This window comes from Nannobrachium achirus (genome assembly GCF_963921795.1).
Source record: "Nannobrachium achirus genome assembly, chromosome: 13".
Lineage (NCBI taxonomy): Eukaryota > Metazoa > Chordata > Actinopteri > Myctophiformes > Myctophidae > Nannobrachium > Nannobrachium achirus.
In genome coordinates, this window is record NC_137833.1 from 5966570 (window position 1) to 5989636 (window position 23067).

Consider the following 23067-nt stretch of genomic DNA (forward strand, 5'->3'; position numbering starts at 1 on the left):
TATGAGAGGGAAGACTTGAGCAGTGACTTAATGGTATTAACCTTACATTAAGACGCCCTGCAGTGGCTTCCGCATTCTGGCGTGGGGACGGGTGCAGGGGCGTCTATACAGACAGGTCGGGGGTATGGTCTGCAAAGCTGCTATTGCGGCTCTACACATGCACAAATGCGAAATATAGCTTCCGGACAAGCTCTACAAGGTTTATGCGACTTGTCCGGAAGCCTTGTTTAATGTAATAGTCCGTATTTTTAAATAAAATTAGTTTTTACCAAGTGTGTGTCGATTCCAAATCGAGCATCTCTGGTTTGGTTAAAGATGGCTGCACTTATCAAGTGACGTTCATCCATTCCCCCATTCGCTCATAGAAGGACATGACGTAGCCTACAGTATGTGTATACGAAAGAATGCACAATAATGCTTCCAGCCACCAACGGGCGCTGTTGCAGCTAACATTGTAGCAAACGAGGAAAAGCAGTACACTTGGTAAAAACAAATTTTATTAAAAAATACGGACTAATACATTAAACAAGGCTTCCGGACAAGTCGCATACATCTTGCAGAACTTCTAGATGTGCTATATTTCGCATTTTTGTGCATGTGTAGAGTCGCAATTGCAGTTTTGCCGACCATGCCCCCGACCTGTCTGTATAGTCGGTAAGACGCTCCATGCAGCCGTCCCAAAGCCACAATGCAGAAGCCACTGCAGGTTCGGCTTAATGTAAGGCTATAATGGTATAGTAGTCTTAAGACATCTGTGAAGGGGAGGGAAGACTCGATCATGGTGACTTAATGAGGTTACCATGTGATTGAGTGCTTACAGAAACGTTGTGAAGACCCTTTGTCCAGTGGCGTCAGTTCAGAAAAAGCTAAGGTATGGCAACATGACTGGTGTCTTGCATGCGCGTTGCGCGCGCAAGACACAAGTCATGTTAGCAACAGGCACGATACATTTATTTTAAGAAGTACATTACATTTTCCCCCCCGTTTCTACGGTTTCTTGGGCTGGATATGGCAGCCGGAACGGTTGTTCAAGTGCAGCTAAACTTGGCATAGGCTATAGTAAACGTGCCACAATTAACAATAATGAATTGCACCTGTACCATTTTGTCGAGATGGGGAGAATACAAGTGTGGAGAATATCATCATAATACCTTGTTAAAGTGACCATTTTGTAAAAAATTGCATTTGTTGTTATTTTACTGTAATTTAACAACATAATAACCAGCACAGACAGACAAAGAGACATTCATGGATTTATATTTAAAAGTAACTTTTATGTTCCCCCCTGTCTACACTCATCTCATCAACATGGATCTGTCCCATATTGCGCCCAGGCAGATTTTTTCAAACACATTTTTGGACACTGCTCCTACACATTTTGGCCTAAAATCACGCTGCGACCTGACGGTCGCTTATCTCCCGATTAGGGAGTCTTACTGGTGTTCCCCCCTGGACCCAGGGTATGGCAGCTGCATACCCCTGCCATATCCAATTGACGCCCCTGCCTTTGTCTGTGTACTTTTGTCTGTATGAAATCACACCGCACAACGTCACAAAACAGAACCACCGCCTTCGGCTATAAACAATTGTGAAACGCACGAGTGTGACGCACTTCGAAACTCACTTAGTGCTTTTAGCACTTGTGCTGTTATTAGTCAAGTCCCAGTGGTCACCCCACTGGGACAAGCACCCCAGAGCAGCCAGCTTCCCCAGCGTGGTTTTTTCCCCACTGAACGCCGCTGTGTGATTTGTGCAGCTTCATTCACAAACTGCTCACGCACGCACGCACGCACACGCGCGCGCGCACACACACACACACACACACACACACACACACACACACACACACACACACACACACACACACACACACACACACACACACACACACAGGTTTGCAATTGCTACTTTGTAGGGACATTACACATAGTCTACTATCTTTGTGGGGACATTCCATTCATTTTTAACCCCAACCCTAACCCTTAACCTAACCCCTAAACACCTTGTGGGGACCTATTCATTTGTCCCCACTTGTTTTTTTTCCCTCCGATTGTACTATCTTTATGGGGACAATTCCCTGTCCACACACACACGCACGCACGCACGCACGGCACGCGCACACACACACACGCACGCACACGGTCCCTGTACTACTATGGATGGCTAACGATTGGACAGGGAGGCCATACATGCCGTTACTAGGCTGTCTCCTGTTTTCGTACAAGCCCAGGCAATTAGTGGCGGAACAAATGGGATGCCTTTCTGTTGTTCCTGTGCATATTATTATCTGGCAACAGGCCCATGCACAAGATGTCCACCGGTGGACATCTTTTAGATACCGTTGTTGTCGGGAAGAAAACCTCTTATTGCGACCTAAGGTCGCAGTTTACCACGAGAAATGTCACAGTGTAGACGTGTATGTATGTGGCGGAGAGAGTCGCAGCCCCAGCCTGAAGCCTCAAAAGTCTAGTATCTGCTCTCGTTCCAAGGGATATCCCTTTGGGGTAATGGTTAAGATATTGGATTTTCACGCGGGAGACCCGGGTTCAAAGCCGGGTGGGGAGGTTCGGATCAGCTCCAGCAGCCCATATTTCTCCGCTTTGTTCTCTGGGGGGATGAGTGAGGTTGACAAGGAAGAGGTCCAGATCCTGGGGGTAGAGGCAGAGGTCTTTGAGGTGCTGTTGGACTTCATATACACAGGTCCAGACTCCATTATGTAATCGCAAATGTCTTTGCCTGCAAAGCACCATGTTCATCCAGTAATCATAATGTGTTTGACATGTGATACATAAAAATCACTAACTCTGACCACCATTATTTTCAGTACATCAAAATAGTGTAGTGCCCCAGTGTTCTAGTCAGTGTATATACAGACAGGAGACACATTAAAGGAAAAACCTTTATAATTGAATAGAAACAGAAAGAAGAAAATATTGTGACTAGGAGGGCTCATTATAGGGGCACACATTGCTCAACTGGCTAACAGAACAGTGAGTAAAGTGACATCTGCATTACTCTATATGTGGGAAAGACATCAGGTTGGGAAATTGTAGTTGAAAGCGCACATTCAATGACGTGATGCACTTGCATTAGGTGATCACCTTCATGCTATGATGAACACTTATGTCCTGGAGTGATCTATTAGGGCATGTTTTTCCTTTAACTTGTCACCTGCTTGTACTGTATATGTCAATTCCAAACAAAGATCCAACATTTATGAGTTTGTTTTTATGTATATATATTTTTTTTTTTGTATTTTTTATTACACCATTTACTGAATCAGCTTTTTCCATTCAGGTATGATCAATGTGACAGTGGAGAACGTACAGGAGATGATGGTAGCTGAGTGAAGTGGTGTCCATCTGCGGCGAGTTCCTCAAAGGTCACATGGACCCCTCTAACTGTGTGGGCATCTACCAGTTTCTGGAGCAGATTGGCTGCATGGACATGCTGGAGTTCTCTGAGAACTACATCTATGTTAACTTCCTGGAGGTACAGTATGCTAGTTCCCCAACTTATTGCTTCAGATCGCTTTGCTGTGTCTTTGCGTGATGCTGTCGCCTTGTTGGTATATACAGTAATCTAGATTAAAGCTCGATGCCGGTCAATAGAGAGTGCTCTGTTAAGCAAGAGTGTCCTTGTGGCTCGAACGCCAGTTGAAACATTAAAAGAGAAAGGTGTAATTCTGGGAAAAGTGTGGTTGCATTCATGCGAGTTGCGAGGAATCCGCGGGGAAATTAATTCCGTCTTGACATATTGTGATGTCACATGAAGCATGACCAATCTTGTTTGATTGGACATTATATTGTCCTATCAGAAAAGGGGCAGAAAAGTCCATTGAACTCAATGGACTTTTGGGGTTACAGAAAGGGTTACTGGCTTTGTGTTGTTGAGGTGTCCTTGAGCAAAACACTGAACCCCTAACTGCTCCTGGTTGATGCCTTGCATTGTTGCCTCCACCACTGGTGTGTGCATGGGTGAATGTAACGCTCTTTGTAAAGTACTCTTGTTCATTTTGGAACCCAGCCTCTACCATTTGGAAAATTGTCCGTAGTTCATATTTTAATTTAGATTTTATTTCATATCTTTCTAAAGCTTAATCTATACTCCATTGCACGACAGTGCAGTGGCTGCCCTTGTCCTTACTGAAATCCTGTCGGCTGGCCTCTCCTAGGTGTGTGTTACTGATGAGTTCCGGGGCCTCTCAAAGGACCAGCTGGTTAAACTGCTTCGCAGCGAGGAGCTCAGGATCGAAGACGAGTACCAGGTCTTCACAGCCGCCATGGACTGGGTTCTTCATGATGTGACCAAGAGGAAGAAACATGTGGTGGAGGTGTTGGAGCCTGTCCGCTTCCTCCTACTGTCCCCACAGAGGCTCTTCAAGTACATAGAAGGTGAGAAGAACGTGAGCATGTGCAATCGATCACAATGTGATTGTCTGGTTTATTGTTTATATTGTTGCTGTTGGGCAGTAACCTCGTTCCTATATATATTGAACCGCTTGCTTTACTGTATTCTCTTTTGCCTGAATACAAAGGCGTTGCGGATTTCAGCCTCCGGGTGGCTCTGCAGACTCTGCTCAAAGAATACACTGAATTCAACAAGTCTCCCAAGGAAAATAAGATTTTTGGGATGTTTCAGCCGGCCAAGATGAGACCCAGGAGGAAAGCCAGAAAGTTCCTTTATGCCATTGGTACTGTGACCTAAGCATCTCGCCTTAAGTTCTATAATTTTCACCTATAATATCACATTAAAGAAATGTGTTAATGGCTAATGGCTAATTGGTGTTACAGTAACACATGATGTATTGCTTATTCATTTTGTGGTAAATAAAAGCACCATAACCCTGCATCCATCTGCTGTACATACTGTAGCACACGACACAAACTCATCAATGGTTGTGTGGTCTTTCCGTGCGGCAGGAGGCTACACGCGACTGCAAGGCGGCCGGTGGAGCGACAGCCGGGCTTTGAGCTGCGTGGAGCGCTTCGACTCCTTCACCCAGTACTGGACCACCGTGTCCTCCCTGCACCAGGCCCGCAGCGGGCTGGGGGTCGCCGTACTGGAGGGGATGATCTACGTCGTGGGAGGTGAGATCCTACCCATATTAACCACTTAAGCCCTGAATTATAGGTGCTCTAATTTGGGGCGCCTTGTTGCGTCACCGAGTATGAACGGTTCATACCACACAAATAAGGCTTGAATCCTTGCAGCTGACATGCATTTCGCCATCTACTGTATCTCTCTGTTGTTCACTGTCCTATCTGAATAAAGCATATAATGGCCAATATAAATTACATAGATTGAATTCATCTTTTCTTTTTTCTTCCACCAGGAGAAAAAGACTCAATGATTTTTGACTGCACTGAGAGATATGATCCGGTGATGAAGCAGTGGGCAGCTGTGGCGTCTTTGAATTTTCCCCGTTGTGGGGTGGGCGTTTGTCCCTGCCACGGAGCTCTTTATGCACTGGGTAAGCAGTGATGTTTGTCTACTGCGCATGATGTAGTAGTCATGTCCCTTCTCTTTGAACAACTAAGACCATCTCTTCAGGCTCTGTAGGCCCTACAGAGCGGCCTGGAGCATGAGAAGCTATAATGAAATGTCAACTCATTCTCCCTCTGTAGGCGGCTGGATCGGGTCCGAAATTGGGAAGACGATGGAACGTTATGACCCAGAGGAGAATAAGTGGGAGGTGATAGGTAACATGGCAGTTCCCCGCTATTACTTTGGCTGCTGTGAGCTACAAGGTAATATATCTTTTCGGTGAATCTCAATTTGCAATATTTAAGTTAATAATAACTTAAGGGCAACATTTTATGCAGTATGGTGCTGGAGTTGTTTGGGGTCTCTGTGCTCTCTGTGCTCTTTTTTTATGTCACCAAATAAAATCAATCAATCCCAGGGTTCATTTATGTGATCGGTGGAATCAGCGACGAGGGAATGGAGCTCCGCTCGGCTGAGGAGTACGACCCCATCTCCCGCCGCTGGTGACACGAAGAGCCTACGTGGGCGTGGCCTGCCTCAACAACTGCATCTATGCTGTGGGAGGATGGAATGAGGCGCTGGGCTCACTGGAGACTGTGGAGAAGTACTGCCCTGAGGAGGTAAGAGGGCCACGGCATGATGCTACTACAGGGGCTACTACTGTAGATCTGCTATTTTTGAGAAGTCGTGAAAATATGTGCAAATCTTTGAATATATGTATTTCTCAAGCGAACATTTGTAACTAAAATTTTGCTTCTGGGTGGTCCCTGGAACTAAATATTTTGACATGGGGGTCCGTGGTCAAATACATATCATTTTAGTGGTCGTCCTTCATATGAAAAGGTTTGAGCACCACAGACATAGAAACATAGTTTTTTCCAAAAAAACAAACAAAAATAGCAGATCTACAAGCAGCACTTTGTATATCTGCTATTTTTCAATGGTTAAAGCACAAAATGTGAGTGGATCCTTGCACCCAGGGCCCAGAATTTGGTTCGACACCCCTGGTGCTACTACAGCGATTCCCAACCAATTCCCACCACTGCTTTGAACCTACAGACCTATCGACCTATCAAGTCACATACCTTGGACAAACAATTACAGTACGTTAAGATGGAGAACAGGAGCCTCTACTAGTCTCAACAGTAAAATGTTGTAAACTGGCCTGGTATGGTCATGTCACAAGACATACCTCCCTGTCAAAGACCATTCTACAGGTGACAGTGGAGGGGAAGTGAAGAAGAGGCAGCCAGAGAAAGTCCTGGATGGACAACATCAAGGCTGCAGCTTCCAAACCCTGCTACACACAGCCGAAGATCGAGCAGAAGAGCGCTGGAGATCCCTGAAAGCACAAGCATCCACCATGACACCCCTACGGCCCCCTTGGGCAAGAGATGACTGAGTGAGTGACACCAGGGTGTCTCAGCACGTTTGAGAACCACACATGCAGAAACAGCATACATCTTTTTAGAAAACACATTTGGTATATAGATTATAACAGAAAATAGTCCGGTGGCTTTTTTAAAGCCTCATCTAGTACTTTCTCACTTTTCTATAGTGCTGATAAGTGCTGTTGTAAGCATGCCAAGTGTAGAATACAACACTTGCAAAATCCCAATATCGCTCTGCTGCTCAAATTGCACAATTATTTTTCCTGCTTGCAATCTGTTGTCGCCGTGCTGAAGGGGTGCAGACGATGGTTCACAAATTAAAAGTTATTTCACCTGGAGGTTCCCGACAAGGTTTATCTGTCTCACAAAAACACATGTGAGAATTGATTGTTTCTTCACAATAGAATATGGCTTCCCCCCTGGCATTATGAATTTAGGCATTCATACAAAGAGATGAAACAGAGTTTAGTTTGGGACTGGTCTGGTATCCTTGCTAGCTACTACATCGGGCCTACAGGTTTGAGTTTTGTGTACATAAGTGACTTCTCGAGAGTATAGTCTTCCTATATGAACAAAGATCTCCACCTTCTCCCTCAGCGTTTAGTTAAAGGATTGTTTCAGCGAACGCGCCAATAAAGCCTGGCCATAATGACTGGCTTTTTCCTACAATAAGAGGAGTAGAAGGTATTGATGTGTGGTTTCCACAATGAAAGCTGTATTGCCTTCTTATAACTCACATTGTGCATGGAAATGGAAAAAGGTCAGTGAGTTAAAATGTCTTTGCAAAAAATAAAATAAACTAAACAAACTAATTGGAAACTTTATATTTGCTACATGCAAAAGAAACCCAGTGACTCTCCAGAAAACCACGAAAACTTATTTTTACAAGATATCAGCCAACGCAAAGAAGCAGAATCAAGACGGTGGGTTTTGGTGGCATGTGAGAAAGGAGGAAAATAGCATATCTTCAAGCTCACAGGTGTCTCATAGTGTGTCCTCTGTTCATGATCTCAGCTGGCAGGGTCAAAGGAAGGAGATTGTTTTGTGGGCTCAGTGCGGAGAAAACAAAAGCAGACAAGTTTGTGGAAACTTTAAGAATCTGCCTGTCAGGGACAATAATTGGTTTTGCTGCCCAGGTTGGTGCTGTGCTGAGCTTAGACAGACAGCTGGATCCACAGCTAGAGCTGGATGTGACTGACAGGCTAGAGGTACAACTAGACTCGAGGAACAGGCGTGTGTGTGTGTGTGTGTGTGTGTGTGTGTGTGTGTGTGTGTGTGTGTGTGTGTGTGTGTGTGTGTGTGTGTGTGTGTGTGTGTGTGTGTGTGTGTGTGTGTGTGTGTGTGTGTGTGTGTGTGTGTGTGTGTGTGTGTGTGTGTGTGTGTGTGTGTGTGTGTGTGTGTGTGTGTGTGCGTGTGCACTTGTGCGTGCAGATGCTTGTGTGAGTGCATGCTGGTTGGCTGTATACCAAGAAAAGGTGTTTGGAATACAACCACATTAAACACTGCTCATCGAGTAATCATGTCTGTGCACTCCTGCACCATCTACATGTACACAGTGTCATCTTTATTTTTTACATAATTGTTCGAGCAGCCTCTTGCAGCATATATTTAGGTTGTTCAGTATACACATTCATATTGAAATGTATTGTTGTTTCCCATTCACACAGAAGGTGCGCATTTTGTTGTGACTCTCTCTTTAATAATTTTGCATAGGAAGATGCTGTTACAGTATGGGGGAGCGGCCTGATGAAGCCTAGCTGTGTGGTTGGGTGTGATTGGTGCCTGAAGATCGACTTGAGGGCTGCCTGTTAATCCTGTTAAGTGATTGATAATGGGGATCATCTTGGGGGGATTTATAATGTGGTAGGTTGATTAAAAACAGACTGAGTCTGAGTATATAAGGGAAACAGCTCACATGGCGGCCATAGCTGAATGGTTAGTGAGCCTGTCTAGGACTCTCTCTGACCTCTGGACTTGATCCCTATAACTGCTCCCCCCTCCGTGCTTCTCTGTGGGCAACACTCTCAGCTGAGTGAAGCTGAAAACTGAAATATGAAAAATGAAATAAAAAAGATGAACCCTTCAACATCTGGCTTTGTCCGTTTGTCCAAAGTTTTTTGTGCGCCCAGACACAAAGCTTGGCCTACATCTTTGCACAAAGTGCCCAAAGTTTGATGTACGCCCAGGGTCAGAGTCACGCTCAGGGCTCTGCGGGCGCTGTTGAAAATTACTCATAAATAGCACCGCTAACTTCACAACTATGTTAGTTTGAAATGTTAAGAAACTTGTTGTACCTTGTACTCCTCAATCACAAAAAATTACACATATATATATACACAGTGTATATATATATATATATATATATACATATATATATAATGTAAAACAAATCATTTCGTTTTTGCGGTGTGTACATACCACACCCATTGGTCGTCCAGTCGTGGTGGCCGCTCACCCAAATCAGTATGATTGAGGTGAGAGCTCACTGTTTGGCTGCTCAGAACACAAGAGGGCACACAGATGCTATGTTGGACCGGTGTATAAAATGCACTCAGTTTGGAAACTGGGGCTGCATCACAACTTCATGTCATTTTAAATGCACTAAACTTTAGGCATTTAAAAGCATCAACTATTCTAATAGCGTGCTTTGACATTCATGAGCTACACAGCTGTGCACACCTCATCTATTTAATTAAATTCTGATTACAATAGTATTTATTTCATATTTTTGAATGATTTGCCATCAGTTCACCCCCCTAAGGGTGAACTGATTATATTATGGGGTTGTGTTGGTGTGTGTAATATAATTCTTTTTTTTATTTAGGGAAAAATATGTACATCCTGTCACAAAATTTCTGATTCTATTGTACTTGGCAAAACTGGTCTGACCATTAACTTTTGGCTTAAAGATTTACAACTAACCTGTATTGTCCAGTGGAGGTGCTGGGGTGGAATCAAAATGGCAGTCCTGTGTATTAGCAGGACCATATCAGTCACCAGGACAAAGGTCTGTGTTTTCAATGAGTAATGGTCCATGTTTAAAATGGAGTTTGAAGGTACAAGGTTTCTAAGAAAGGGGGGGGGGGGTGTCAGGGTGTGTGTGATCAAATATCTAATCAACCAACTTAAACTGGAGTCCGTTGTGCAAAAAACCTGAGCAGATAAAATGTTAAAGTGAAATGCCCCTTAATCTCTGCACCCAGTCCAGCTAATTAAATAAATTCATATTGATGAAGAGTTCTTAGCATTACATCATTCAGGTGTTATTTACTGTGTAGCAGTGGGCAATATCCAAAAGGGAGCACATTTTCAGTTGAACAGTTATGTTCCTATTTTGATCTGAGACCCAATTACTGAATGTCAAGACTCCAGGTTATGAACATGTGAGACTGATTTATTGGACCAGTCCACTGGTCTGGTTCTTAACCTTATGTTCAAGGACCACCATAACTGTGTATAAATGGAACCAAATTAATCTGTAGGGTTCCATTTTTTTCATGCTCGGATTTACAAACCTGTAATGCTCATTCAGGGCTATCAATGTTAGCCTCGAAGATGTTATGTAATGCTGAAAGTCAAATCACACATTGTGTCTGTGGCAGATATTTATTTTCCATCGTGCACAGTTTACAGAGCAATCTACTTTAATCAGAAATCAGTCAAATGTGTAATTGTTTTGCTGAAATATTTTCTACAGGATGTACAGTATAGACCTGGTTCTGTAAATGAACAACACATGCACACACTGTACACAACCACAGGGTGGAGCCATTGATTAACTAATTACAAGAAGACACCCTGGCTGTAACTGATCAAAACATTGAACGGCGTAATAGATGAACTTAGGTCTCATAAACCTTGGCCTGTTAAATGTGCACAGAGTAGGCTACCTACACATAAAGCTGTTCTAATCAATATAGTGGTAAATACACTATAATTTACTTTGGAACCGCAACATGTTATAATTGAATTATATTACACACTGAAGTTTAATTCTGAATCCTCTAACAATGTTATACATGTGTATTTACAGATGGAATTTTGTGACAGGATGTACATATTTTTCCCTAAATAAAAAAAAGAATTATTCAATAGAATCAACTCTGTGCAAACATTTAACTTGTAGGCAAATAACATCAAGTCATTGGACCTGTGAACTCTAGTGCAACAACTTGTAAACATATGTAAACAAAATATGTAAATATGTAAATATGTAAACAAAAAAAGGCAACAGTAACATTTTCCTGGAGGAGCGCATCTTTACAGCCAGCTAATGGAATGAATTTTGGTAGTAGAACAAAAAAAAGTCAGGGCAACAGTAACATGAGAACATTCTTCTTGGTCTTTTAACACAGCCAGCCAAGGGATGATGAATTCAGATTCGGTCGTTTGCAGCTGAGGAGGAAGAAAATGACACAAGTAAAAACACTGAGTTAAGGCAAGTTCATGAGTTTGACATCCTCTTTTGTGCCACGCTGCGAGCTTGTAGTAGATCTACATTTTTGGAAAAATGTTCTATAAAGCATTAGGTTTTTTTAAAAACACGTTTCTATTTTGTGTTGACCATCTCAAAACATGTCCCAGGGACCCTGAGAAAGATTAGACTTAAAAATGTTTGATTTAAAGATATTCAAAACATTTGCAAAAAGAATAGGAGATCTACAAGCTCAGCTGCAAGCTTGCATCTGACATTTTAATGGCTAAAGAATAAAACGGTTCATGTGGTTAGAGTGACACGGATGCATTCCAGGTCTTAATGGGTTGACACACACTTTAGTAGGCTGTTAATTGAAGTTAGTCAATAGTAGGCTGTTAATATAAGTTAGTGAATATTAGCGGAGACATTATGTTAGGCACCTCTTTTATTTGGATTGAAACTGCCAATTGTGTCCGCTCCACACCGTTTAACCATTCAAGTCCAAAAGTCAAATCTTAGCTCACGTTAACATCACATTACGACATGCTTTGAACATGTACATCTGCAATAACATTTTTCAATTTTTTTGACATGCCCAAAATATAGGATGTCAGAAGTAGTTGCAAAAACCTGGTTAAAAAATTGTCCCATGGAGATGTTTTGAGTTCAGGGGACCGGAGCAGCAGCATGAACACTAACAGACACCCACTACTTACCATGTCATATCCGTCCCTGTAAGCTCCTCCGGAAGGACAATCCCTTAACTGTAAAGACAAAGACACAATCATTAAGATCAGCGGGATGAAGTTGTGTACACAGGTGTGAAATACACTAGTTATTCCTAAATTTAAGGATGCTCCTTACCAAGCGCCCCCTTCACGGCGACCAGAGTCCTTGTTGGGGCTGCCATCATATCCTCCACCTAATACAAGGGGGAGACAACATATTTAACATGCAATCAATCTAAGAATAAATGTGCCAGAGAAGGGAAGCCTCAGCATTAACTGTAAACTAGAGATGTGCCGATTGATCGGTGAGTGATCGCGATCGGCCGATAATACCTCTGTCGGCTTTGCCGATCTACAAGCTAGATCAGCTATTTTTACAATATTTATCTGTGGGACTGAATGTTACCTCAACTCCTACAAGTTGAATTGGACACTAAAGGACCTCAGCCTGCAATCTCATAATGTGTATACCTAATATACAATGTCAATGTTTTGTAAGAAGAATCATTAAATATATAAATGCTGCTACAGTTATGCAATAAATAGAAGAATTTATGGATTTGACAACGTGATCGAGAATATCGTTATCGGCAGATACCGATTCCAGTTGATCACATCGGCCCCAAAAATTGCAATCGGAGCATCTATACGGTAAACACAACAAATCCTCCGCCACCTTCACCTCTCTTGCCATCACCTCTGCCTTGGCCCTTGGCCCGAACGTCGTTGACTTTGATTATCTTGCCATCCAGAGTCTGAAATGACAAGTTAGTCAGTTTGTCAGTTGTGTTTTATTCGGTCCAGTACCATACCATGTTGCACCACCAGGCCACCATGTGCCTTGCAAAATGGCCACCAGCACCCACCCACCCATCTGACAATATTTCATCAACTCACCGCTCCATTCATTTCTTCCTTTGCCTTCTTTGCATCCTCTGCTTTGGCGTACTGCACAAAGCCGTATCTATATTTGCCTCCGATGACAGAAACTGTAGACAAAACAACAAATTACTGTAATACAGCAAAGATAAATCAATGAAAATGAACTTTGTGGTGACTCGATATGGATTGCAAGTAGTTTACCATGGGTAATGGTTCCGTATTTCTTGAAGGCTGCTGCCAGGGTATCCTCTGTGATGTTGGGGCCCAGCCCACCAATGTACAGCTTACCCAGGTCTCTAAAACAAGAGAAGGTTTACATTTATGAATGAATAAATCCTGTGCGGTGGCTCTTGAGAGTGCAAACTGACTGGAAAGTGGGACCAACTAATCAAATAGCAGGTGGGGAGAATTCCGGAGGTGTGGATAACTTGACTAATCAAGCCAAGCATGCATGACACAAAACCTGGTCACAAAATAATTAAAATGGGGTCCGTGGACACATGTATTAAATTGTGCGGGAACCTTTGCCTCTTCCTCTCCCGCTCCAGTATGTGGGGTCCCTTAAGGGCTGTCTCGCTCTCCTTCTTCAAAATATCCTGCTTTCCACGGATCTCTGCTTGTTGCCTGTTGAATTCACCAAGGAGGAACTCCTTGTTGGCACTCTTATCCCACAATTCCTTGGAGAGACCATGACCAAAGTTGTCGTGTGCGTGAATACTTAGACGCTGCACAGTAAGAGAAAAAAATATTAATATACAATTAATCACGATAGAAATGTGTTACCAGTAGACAGGATCAATTTTCAGAAAATCAGAACCCCGAAGGCATTTTGCGAATATTTATTATATACAACTGTTCTAGGGGTATTAAGGGGTGCTGAATCCAAATTTGCTGTATATAATGCTCAAACATGTTCCTAAATGGCTCAAAATTGAGAAATCCAACATGGCCGCCACTGTAAGGCTGAAACTATTTAAGTGCAAATCCTTTTGACTAAACAAGGTAGAAACTTGAACTAAATGTGTTTTTCTAGGTTAGCCTAAATGGGGAATTTGAAATTCTATCCTAATTTTAGATTTTAATGTGTAGCAGAAAAGGTTCGTTATTGATGCATAATTCGTCAAACAAACAAAAGCAGGATGAACCATGGTTTTATGCATCAAAACTCTTTTGATTTAGATTTTTCATATATGCAAATTATATATAGTCCTTAAAGGGATATTCCACTTTCAACAGGGAAACAGGGGAAGGGCTTCTCTCCCCACACACACCCATTCTAACTTCAAACTCCATATTTTTTGTGGTGACTCATTCTACCCTCCTAATACGTGAGCAGGCCGTGTTTTTTAAACCCTTTTCATTTGTTTTTATTAATTATTTGGGAAAATGGAAAAAATGTAATTAAAAACATAATTATTAAATTAATAATAAATAAATACAAATGTTATTGAAAAAACACGCCCTGCTCACATATTAGGAGGGTAATATGAGTCACCAGAAAATAATGGGTGTTTTTAATGAATCCATCATGGTTAAAATGAAGTTTGAAGTTACAATGGTTGTCTGTGGGGAGAGGCCGAGGGCCTGGTAACATTTACATCAAATATCTAAATATTGAATCAAGCAAATTAAAAACTGTTCAGGGTGTTCATAAAAGCCTGATTAGACGATAAAATTACCAAAAGTTTTTTGAAAGTAGTGGAAATATCCCTTTAATATGAAGGTAGGCTACATTAATTTAGCCTATTGTCATCAATATTTTGAGCAGATGTCATAGGTATCTTGCAGCTGCATGCAACCAATTCCACTTTTCCTGAATAGAATAGAATAGAATGGATTATAATATAATATAATAGTATTTTACCATATCAATAAAAGTAAATGTACATGGGAGTCTTCTTACTGTAATCCTTACTGTGGCAGCTTATTCACAGTCTTCCTCAGTGTTCTGGCAAAAAAAATATTTTTTGCAGTTGTATACTTCCATACATGCCATGTGACTCTTTATGGATAGAATAGAAGAGAAGGGGATACAACGTTTATAGCCAGCACAAGTACATCAGGGTAGGGTTCATCAATCTGTCAACATCTAAGAGTCTAGAGTATGCAGTCTAGTAGGCTGATATTCTCTAAAATTACTAAATCCCATTAGTACAATACATGCATACCTGTAGCTGCAGCGTTGGCTGAGGCAGTCCTTTGTACACCCACATGAATTGAACTCCCTGCAGGCTTTGGGCATAGGTGGCAGACAGAGTAGCCGTGGCACTAACTGGCCTTCCTTGATCATCCATCCCATTCCTCCACTGGAGGAAGATCAGGGTGTGGCAGGTGAGCTTGATTCCATATAGTTGCTTAATAGTGTGCATGCATGATATGTAACCTCACAGCATCTGAGGTTGGTGGTAGAGTCTCTTGGGGACGACTTTTGCAGAATAACTTTACTTGTGCTTTGTTGCATGAATCAACGTCAGGCACACCATAGATCTTACAAATGAATCTGTCTGATGATGTCACGATATCTTCTGTGAAAGGGCCCTTCCCAAGGCCAGCAAGATCAGTGTGATGATGTTCGAACACCTGCCAGCCTTTCCGTGGCCGCTGAACTGAGACACACTGTCACATCCAGTAAGGGCAAGGAAGGCAAGGAGTGTGTCCAGTTGATCCTCAGACAGTATCCTGTGAATTTCATGCACTGGGAAAAACTTTGGGTCCTTTGATATCCCAGCTTTCATGTAGACATAGGCACATCTGATTTTGTTAAAGTAAGCAAGCAGTAGTAGAAGCATGTCTGTGTCACGTGCTGACACGACTACTGTTTCCATCAGTGCATGGATACAGTGAAGGATCAGTCGTGTATCAGCTTCCTCGTGGACACTCCTTGCCTTCCATGCCCTTACCGGATGTGACAGTGTGTCTCAGTTCAGCGGCCACGGAAAGAAGACAACATCACACTGATCTTGCTGGCCTTGGGAAGGGCCCTTTCACAGAAGATATCATGACATCATCAGAAAGATTCAATTGTAAGATCTATGGTGTGCCTGACATTGATTCATGCAACAAAGCATGAGTAAAGTTATTCTGCAAAGGTCGTCCCCAAGAGACTCTGCCACCAACCACAGATGCTGTGAGCTTCCATATCATGCGTGCACACTATCAAGCAACTATATGGAATGAAGCTCACCTGCCACACCCTGATCTTCCTCCAGTGGAGGAAATGGGATTGATGATCAAGGAAGGCCAGTTAGTGCCACAGCTACTCTCTCTGCCACCTATGCCCAAAGCCTGCAGGTAGTTCACTTCATGCGGGTGTACAAAGGACTGCCTCAGCCAACGCTGCAGCTGCAGGTATGTATGTATAGATTGTACAAATGGGATTTGGTAATTTTAGAGAATATCAGCCTACTAGACTGCATACTTTAGACCTTTAAATGTTGACAGATTGATGAACCCTACCCTGATGTACTTGTGCTGGCTATAAACTCTCTTCTATTCTATCCAGAAAGAGTCATATGGCATGTATGGAAGCATGCAACTGCAAAAAACCCAACACTTGCCGGAACACTGAGGAAGACTGAATAAGCTGCCACAGTAAGGATTACAGTAAGAAGTATTCCCATGTACATTTACTTTTATTTATATGGTAAAATACTATTATAATCCATTCTATTCTATTCAGGAAAAGTGGAATTGGATGCATACAGCTGCAAGATACCTATGAGATCTGCTCGAAATATTGATGACTGCAAATAGGATAAATGAATGTAGCCTACCTTCATATTAACAGCTTCCAAGCCACGGGGAGCCCCTTAATGTTAAAATCGTACTATATCGCACATCCCACCAGGGGTCTCCCAGCCAAACCGTACTAAAACGGACTTTGTCTTTAAAACCGGAATAACAGGTTTTGATTCCGAAAATCGGCGATTGTCTAGCCTCCCCTAGTCACCACACGTCCATCCATAGCTCAGACAGACCGTGGATGAAGCAGAGGTGACGTCATGGCCCTATCCTTGTCCAAGGCACTTCCCAGGCATCCGTTTACTGTTTACACACTGGACCCTCTGCAGCAGCAATGTTAGCTGCGATGCTAGCGAAACTTTTCAGTTCTGTTCTCCAGACACACATGGACTATTTGCGGGGACATTTACGTGAAAGGATCGCGCACGCGAGACGCACGGGGACATCGATGATCGGCCAAAACCCCCATTGTATCCCAACGGAGATCTGCATAATCACAGTGAGTTACTGGGCTGGGGGGAGAAAAAAAAGAAAAAACAACCTCACCGTTTAACTCATTCTGTGCTTTTTGCGTGATATCACGCAAAAAGTAATAGAGTACTTACAGTGCCGAGTGCGTGATGTCACGCAAAAAGTAATCTATTACTGTAACGGCGAGTAGAAATACCTAGTACAATGCCCGACGCTCCGGAGCCGAAATCCGCGCTGATTTGTCATCATCACGGCTCCACGAGCACACAATAGTCATCAGATAACATTGAGGTGGACGGGGGCCCCTCATCTTTAATGTCCATTATCTCAAAACAACACTTTCAGAGGGAAGACGGCAGTAGACGCTCGCACACACAGCACACGCTTGCACACCCTGATCCGCCATTACCCAAACACACAGACAGAAGAGAAGCATGACAACATGACGCGCGTGCGTCGGACCGGGAGTGTGCACGCGCATGCACTTCTGGCCTTCAAAATAAGAGAACGTGAGTGAATGGAACCTGCGGGCGGCGCGCAGGACATTTTAACCCGTTAAAGTCAGGGGTGCAAAATGAGTTAAGATGGAGGAGCGGCGCGCTCTTGTTTATAAACATAATATTATGTCTCAGATCACAATACAATAATAGAAAATTCACGGCTAATCTACCAACCACCATTCTATTTCGGACGGCAAGGTGTTAAGGACTATATATAATTTGCATATATGACTTGTTGATAGAAGAATCTAAAAGAGTTTTGATGAATAAAACCATGGTTCATCCTGCTTTTGTTTCTGTTTGACGAATTATGCATCAATAACGAACCTTTTCTGTTATACATGTATGAGTTTCAAGCCAATTATTCACGTCTGATCTAAAATCAGGATAGAATTTCAAATTCCCCATGTAGGCTAACCCAGTGTTGTAGTGCTAAATTTGGAAGTGTGGGCACTCCCCGCGCACACGCGGCAATGTGTGTGCATGCACGTGCGTCCGTGCGCGTGCACATAACGTTTTCGCTGGCTTAAAACAGGTCTGCGCGGCAGCAGAAATAGCCTTAGACCAGTGGTTCTCAACCAATAATTTGATGACCGGATCATCAGCCAAACTTCCCATGCAAAAAGCTCCACAACTGATATTTCCAATTAATTAATCCATTTTCAAATCTTATATTACCATCTGCTGTTAGTCATGCTCATTTCAGCACGGCTGGCAAGCCTATTTCAACCAATTGCTGGGTCAGAACGACCTGAAAATATAATATCAACTGACTTGACTTGAGAGAAGTGTGGGTACCCCCGTGTGCCCCCCCCCCCCCCCCACACCCCCCACTACATCCCTGGGCTAACCTAGAAAAACACAATTAGTTCAAGTTTCTACCTTGTTTAGTCAAAAGGATTTTCACTTAAATAGATTTCAGCCTGGCAGTGGCGGCCATGTTGGATCAATTTTGAGCCATTTAGGAACATGTTTGAGCATTATATACAGCACATTTGGATTCAGCATCTCTTAATACCCCTAGAACAGCTGTATATAATAAATATTAGCAAAATGCCTTCGGGACTTGACTTTATACAAGCACATTTTCAGAAATTCTGCCTTGTCTACAGTGCGAAACGGTCACCTTTGGCCTTGTGCATGCTGCGTTGCCAGATTCTGATGTTGGAAGGTCGGACCGGCCTTGTTTGGAGGTGCCGGCGTCCAAAACGGTCACCTTTGGCCTTGTGCATGCTGCGTTGCCAGATTCTGATGTTGGAAGGTCGGACCGGCCTTGTTTGGAGGTGCCGGCGTCCAAAACGGTCACCTTTGGCCTTGTGCATGCTGCGTTGCCAGATTCTGATGTTGGAAGGTCGGACCGGCCTTGTTTGGAGGTGCCGGCGTCCATGAGGCCGATGCCCAGGGCTATTTTCTCACCATTGGTCATCTTACTAGTCATGAATCCATGAATCTCCTCAATGGACATTTCCGCCACCATGGCTTTAATAGTATGAGTTGTATGAGTGCTGTATGAGTTGCGGTCCAGGCTGAAGAGAGTTGCTCTGACCTCCTCCCTATGAGACACGGCAGGCAAGTTGCACATTAAGTCAATCATCTGGGGACCCCCCAAAATAATTTGGCGACCCCTCTGGGGGTCCCAACCCAAGGTTGAGAACCACTGTTTTAGATGAGTTGTTGAAGATAGCATGACTATTAGTTATAGAAGCAGTACTCAAATGGTCTACTCAAGTAAAAGTATCAATACTGCAATGCAGAAATACGCATTAATACTCATTTAGCAGAATCTCCCATTTCAAGTTTTCAAATGAGTAAACACTTTTGAAAAGAGCGGATCTACAAGCTCACAACGTGCCCCGAAATTATAATAGTATGATACAGTAGGTCACATGGACACATGGACTATCTCCAGTGTGGCTCCATAGTCTGAAACTGTCTCAGTGTAATCTACCCAACAACAGCTGACCAGTACAGTAAGTAGTCATACAGTCAGGCTATACATACAATTAATTTGATTGGCTTATAATTGCGCATCCGCACAATGACATTAACTTGATGATTCTTAAAGTGACAGTAACCCTTTAGGTGACAGGCGAGGCCCCCTTTAAGTACTTGTACTGAGTTACTTTACACAACTGACTATTATTACATTTGTTACATTAAATAATGGTTAGCTGGCATCATGTATTTTACATGACACATTGCTGTAATTCAACTTATAAACATAACTATAACTCATAACTAAACTATCATAATGTTTCAGCCTGGGCAAACCACAACAAAGGTTTAATGTTGATTATAATTATTTTGACTTGTAAATAGACTAAGCCCCCATGCCCCCCCCCCCCCCCCCCCCTTTATTTTTATTTTTTTCTGCCCTTGTACTTGATGTTATGCTTTTGAAACTGATATTATCCTAGATAAAGTACTATGTTCTATCCGTCTGTCTTTCAATGTTATATGATATACTTAAAGTGTGGTTCCTGTGGAAATAAGCCTCGGCTTTCTAGGATCTCCTTTTAGTAGACCTTGTACCAGTGATTTGTACACAGAGCAGTGGTTCTCAAAGTGGATTCCAGGGACTCTGTGGGTTCCTTTATGGGGGTCTAAAATGACCCATACAAGTCTGTAACTCTGACAGTGTAGAAATGGAACCAAGTGGACCTGTTAGGATCCGTTTGGTTCCATTTGTACACTGTCAGAGTTAAGGAGAGACCTTGAAATGTGAAAGTTTGAGAAACATTGCTGCATAGTATGGCGGTGTCGCTTCAATCAACAACGTTGTCGGTGAGCGACAGCGTTGCGTGATGGAGCGTAGAATCATTTTAACATCCGTAGGTCAACAGCAGTACAGGTCATAAAGACAAACAGGTGATGGCAAGCAAGCCGGATCCACCATTTATTTTAAGGAATAAGGAACCATAACAAATTTCACTTTTTTTGTGTTTTTGCATCATTTGGGGGGTTCTGCGGTATGCCTTCTAACAAAAAACTGCATTTCATTCCTCGACTGAGTAGCTACACCAGTGTATGAAAGTGATTCTCAACCTCATTTTGTGTGTGCCTGAAAGGAAACATTTTCATGAAGTGACCTTGTGAGCTTGTAGATCTGCTATTTTTTTGGCAAATGTTCCGCCCCAGGATAATGGATTTTGAATATCGCGATAATATCGTAAATCGCGATTTCTTTTGTCACAATAATCGTGATATGACAACGTCATATCGTCCCATCCCTACTCTGGACATGAGACCTACCTCAGGCGGGCTTTCTCCTCCGCCTCAATGCGGTCTTGCAACACCTCCTCATACACCGAATCGGGGTCGAGGTCCTCTTCGTCTCTTCGTCTATTCGCCTCGTCGTCCTCTTCGTTGTACTCATCCACATCTTGATCGTACCCGTCCGCCATGTCTGCTGCTCAGAAGGACAGACCTATGGGACAGACAGCAAGCAGCGGGAGGCTGAGTGAGTCACAAGCCAGGTCCAATGATTTAAAGTTACTAACCCTACATGTGAGCAGCAATGGTAATGTGTGTCCCCCAGAGAAGGAACAAACGCAGAGAAGCTGCACGCTGACTGCACGGCACGCCACGCACTCACTTACTTTTCGTAGAGAAAGCCAAAGCATTAATCCCACGCTCCATGTATATTTCGTGTGTGAAACTAACACTTGATTTAACGTTAATAAGCCTACATGTGGGCGGCTATAATGTCTTATGTCCCCCAAAGAGCGAACAAACACACCGCACGCACGAACACACAAACACACACAGACATGCAAACAGCCCCAAGGTGAAAAAGGTGACAACCTTTTTGGTGCAAAATTGTTCGCCGCGCGCAGCGCGATATTTTTGACATTTTTGGGTCGGTAGGGTGAATTTGATTCTAACTGGGTAAAACAGGGACTTACTCATATACAATACATGCAGCAAAATTGGACTTGTTGCCTACCGATTGTTCTATTTGGATATAATGAAGAAAATTATAAATATAATATAGCCTACAGATATAGTTATAGGAATAACCTATAATATTTAGGGACTTGTCTTTAATAGACAGGCATAGACAGACACCATGCACATTGTGAGCTTGTAGATCGGCTATTTTCTATCTTACTTCTTAAATAAGCCAGTGTTTTTTAAGATCATTTCTTAGATATTTATTTTATTTATTCATGAAATTAGAAGGGGAAAAAAAATCATTTCTTTATTTTAAATCATTAAATGTTATTCTTTTTGGGGGAGAATGTTTTTAAATGATACAAAACTAAATGTAGGAAACCAAACATTAAGGGACCCATAATAATGTTTTCGCGACCCACAAATGGGTCCCAACCCAGTGCTTGGGAAACAGTGTTGTAAAACCACAGATGATTGTTGTATTCTCCGCTTTGAGAACTGTCTGTGACTCTGCCTCATTTTTCTCTCACGCGCTCTCTCTGCCTCATCTTAAAATAAATGCGAGAAATCTCTGTTCTGTCTAATAAGAGGCAGATGGAACGGCATGATAGCGTTGATTTAGCGTTAGCTCTGCTCCGGTCTAACGCTATGGACCAGTGCTAATTTAGCGTTAGCATGTTGCTAAGCTATCGCATCACCGTTGAGGAAAATCAACAAACGTAGGCTATAGTCGATTATGTCACGTCACCGCATCGATGCAGAATAGCGACCGCATCGCGATACAAGCGAATTAAAAAGCCCAATCCACAACTACACCACACTATCAATATCAACCCTCCGTTTGAGCCCCCCGCTCCGTTTGTGACTGGCTGCTGAGCCTGAGCTGCTCCGCTCAGCTGCACTGACTGGACAAATCAGTCAAGCATGGGTGTTAACGTCACAGGCAAGAGAAAGCGAGCGCTTGATTTGTTAACGACCATATTCTCCATCCACCTTCACCACAGTGCACTGACAAACGAGTGCACTGCACTGACAAACCGGACGGAGCCAAGAAGAGAAAAAAGCGCTCCTCTTCTCACTGCTGCTCAACGCACGGGGACGGCTGGCCAACATTTCACACAATAACACACAACAACGCTTTAACACAGAAATAAAGGGCATAAAATACAAACCTATGAATATTAAAATGCAGCTTTTCGGCGATAAAGTCAACAAAAATCCCACGCTCAGTGTGTATTTTGTGTCTGAAGCTTAAACACGGAGGTTTCCCAGAGAAGTCAAGCATGGCTATTTGTCGGTAAATATTACAGAATGCACATTATGTGACAACAAAGTACATTTTACACAACCAGAAACAGCAAAAACTTACCAAAGTTTACCAAAGCATGGCTATTTGTCGGTAAATATTACAGAATGCACATTATGTGACAACAAAGTACATTTTACACAACCAGAAACAGCAAAGACTTACCGAAGAAAAAAAGTTGCCCCTCTTTTAGCGGTTTGGTTTGAGGGAAGAAGGAACGTTAGAGGCGTGGTTTCTTTTCCAACGTCCT

General features: G+C 42.8%; 1 protein-coding gene and 1 pseudogene across 2 annotated transcripts; one reads left to right on the plus strand and one right to left on the minus strand.

The window, feature by feature from the left end:
- The first annotated feature begins 2507 nt into the window (after positions 1-2507).
- On the plus strand, positions 2508-8690 carry LOC308296764 (actin-binding protein IPP-like; annotated as a pseudogene). Its single transcript, XR_013963368.1, has 9 exons — positions 2508-2700; positions 3298-3492; positions 4175-4394; positions 4538-4693; positions 4923-5090; positions 5336-5473; positions 5628-5750; positions 5906-6107; positions 8592-8690. The product of XR_013963368.1 is annotated as an actin-binding protein IPP-like (transcript).
- A 2300-nt stretch (positions 8691-10990) lies between these two features.
- On the minus strand, positions 10991-21021 carry LOC308296765 (uncharacterized protein; the record flags this gene model as incomplete). Its single annotated transcript, XM_080740091.1, has 9 exons — positions 10991-11273; positions 12012-12059; positions 12160-12217; positions 12706-12778; positions 12921-13012; positions 13107-13201; positions 13428-13630; positions 18744-19170; positions 20870-21021. 8 exons carry the CDS (start codon positions 21019-21021, stop codon positions 12056-12058), a joined length of 1104 nt encoding a protein of 367 aa, XP_080596217.1. The 3' UTR covers positions 10991-11273; positions 12012-12055.
- Between the last annotated feature and the right edge of the window lie 2046 nt (positions 21022-23067).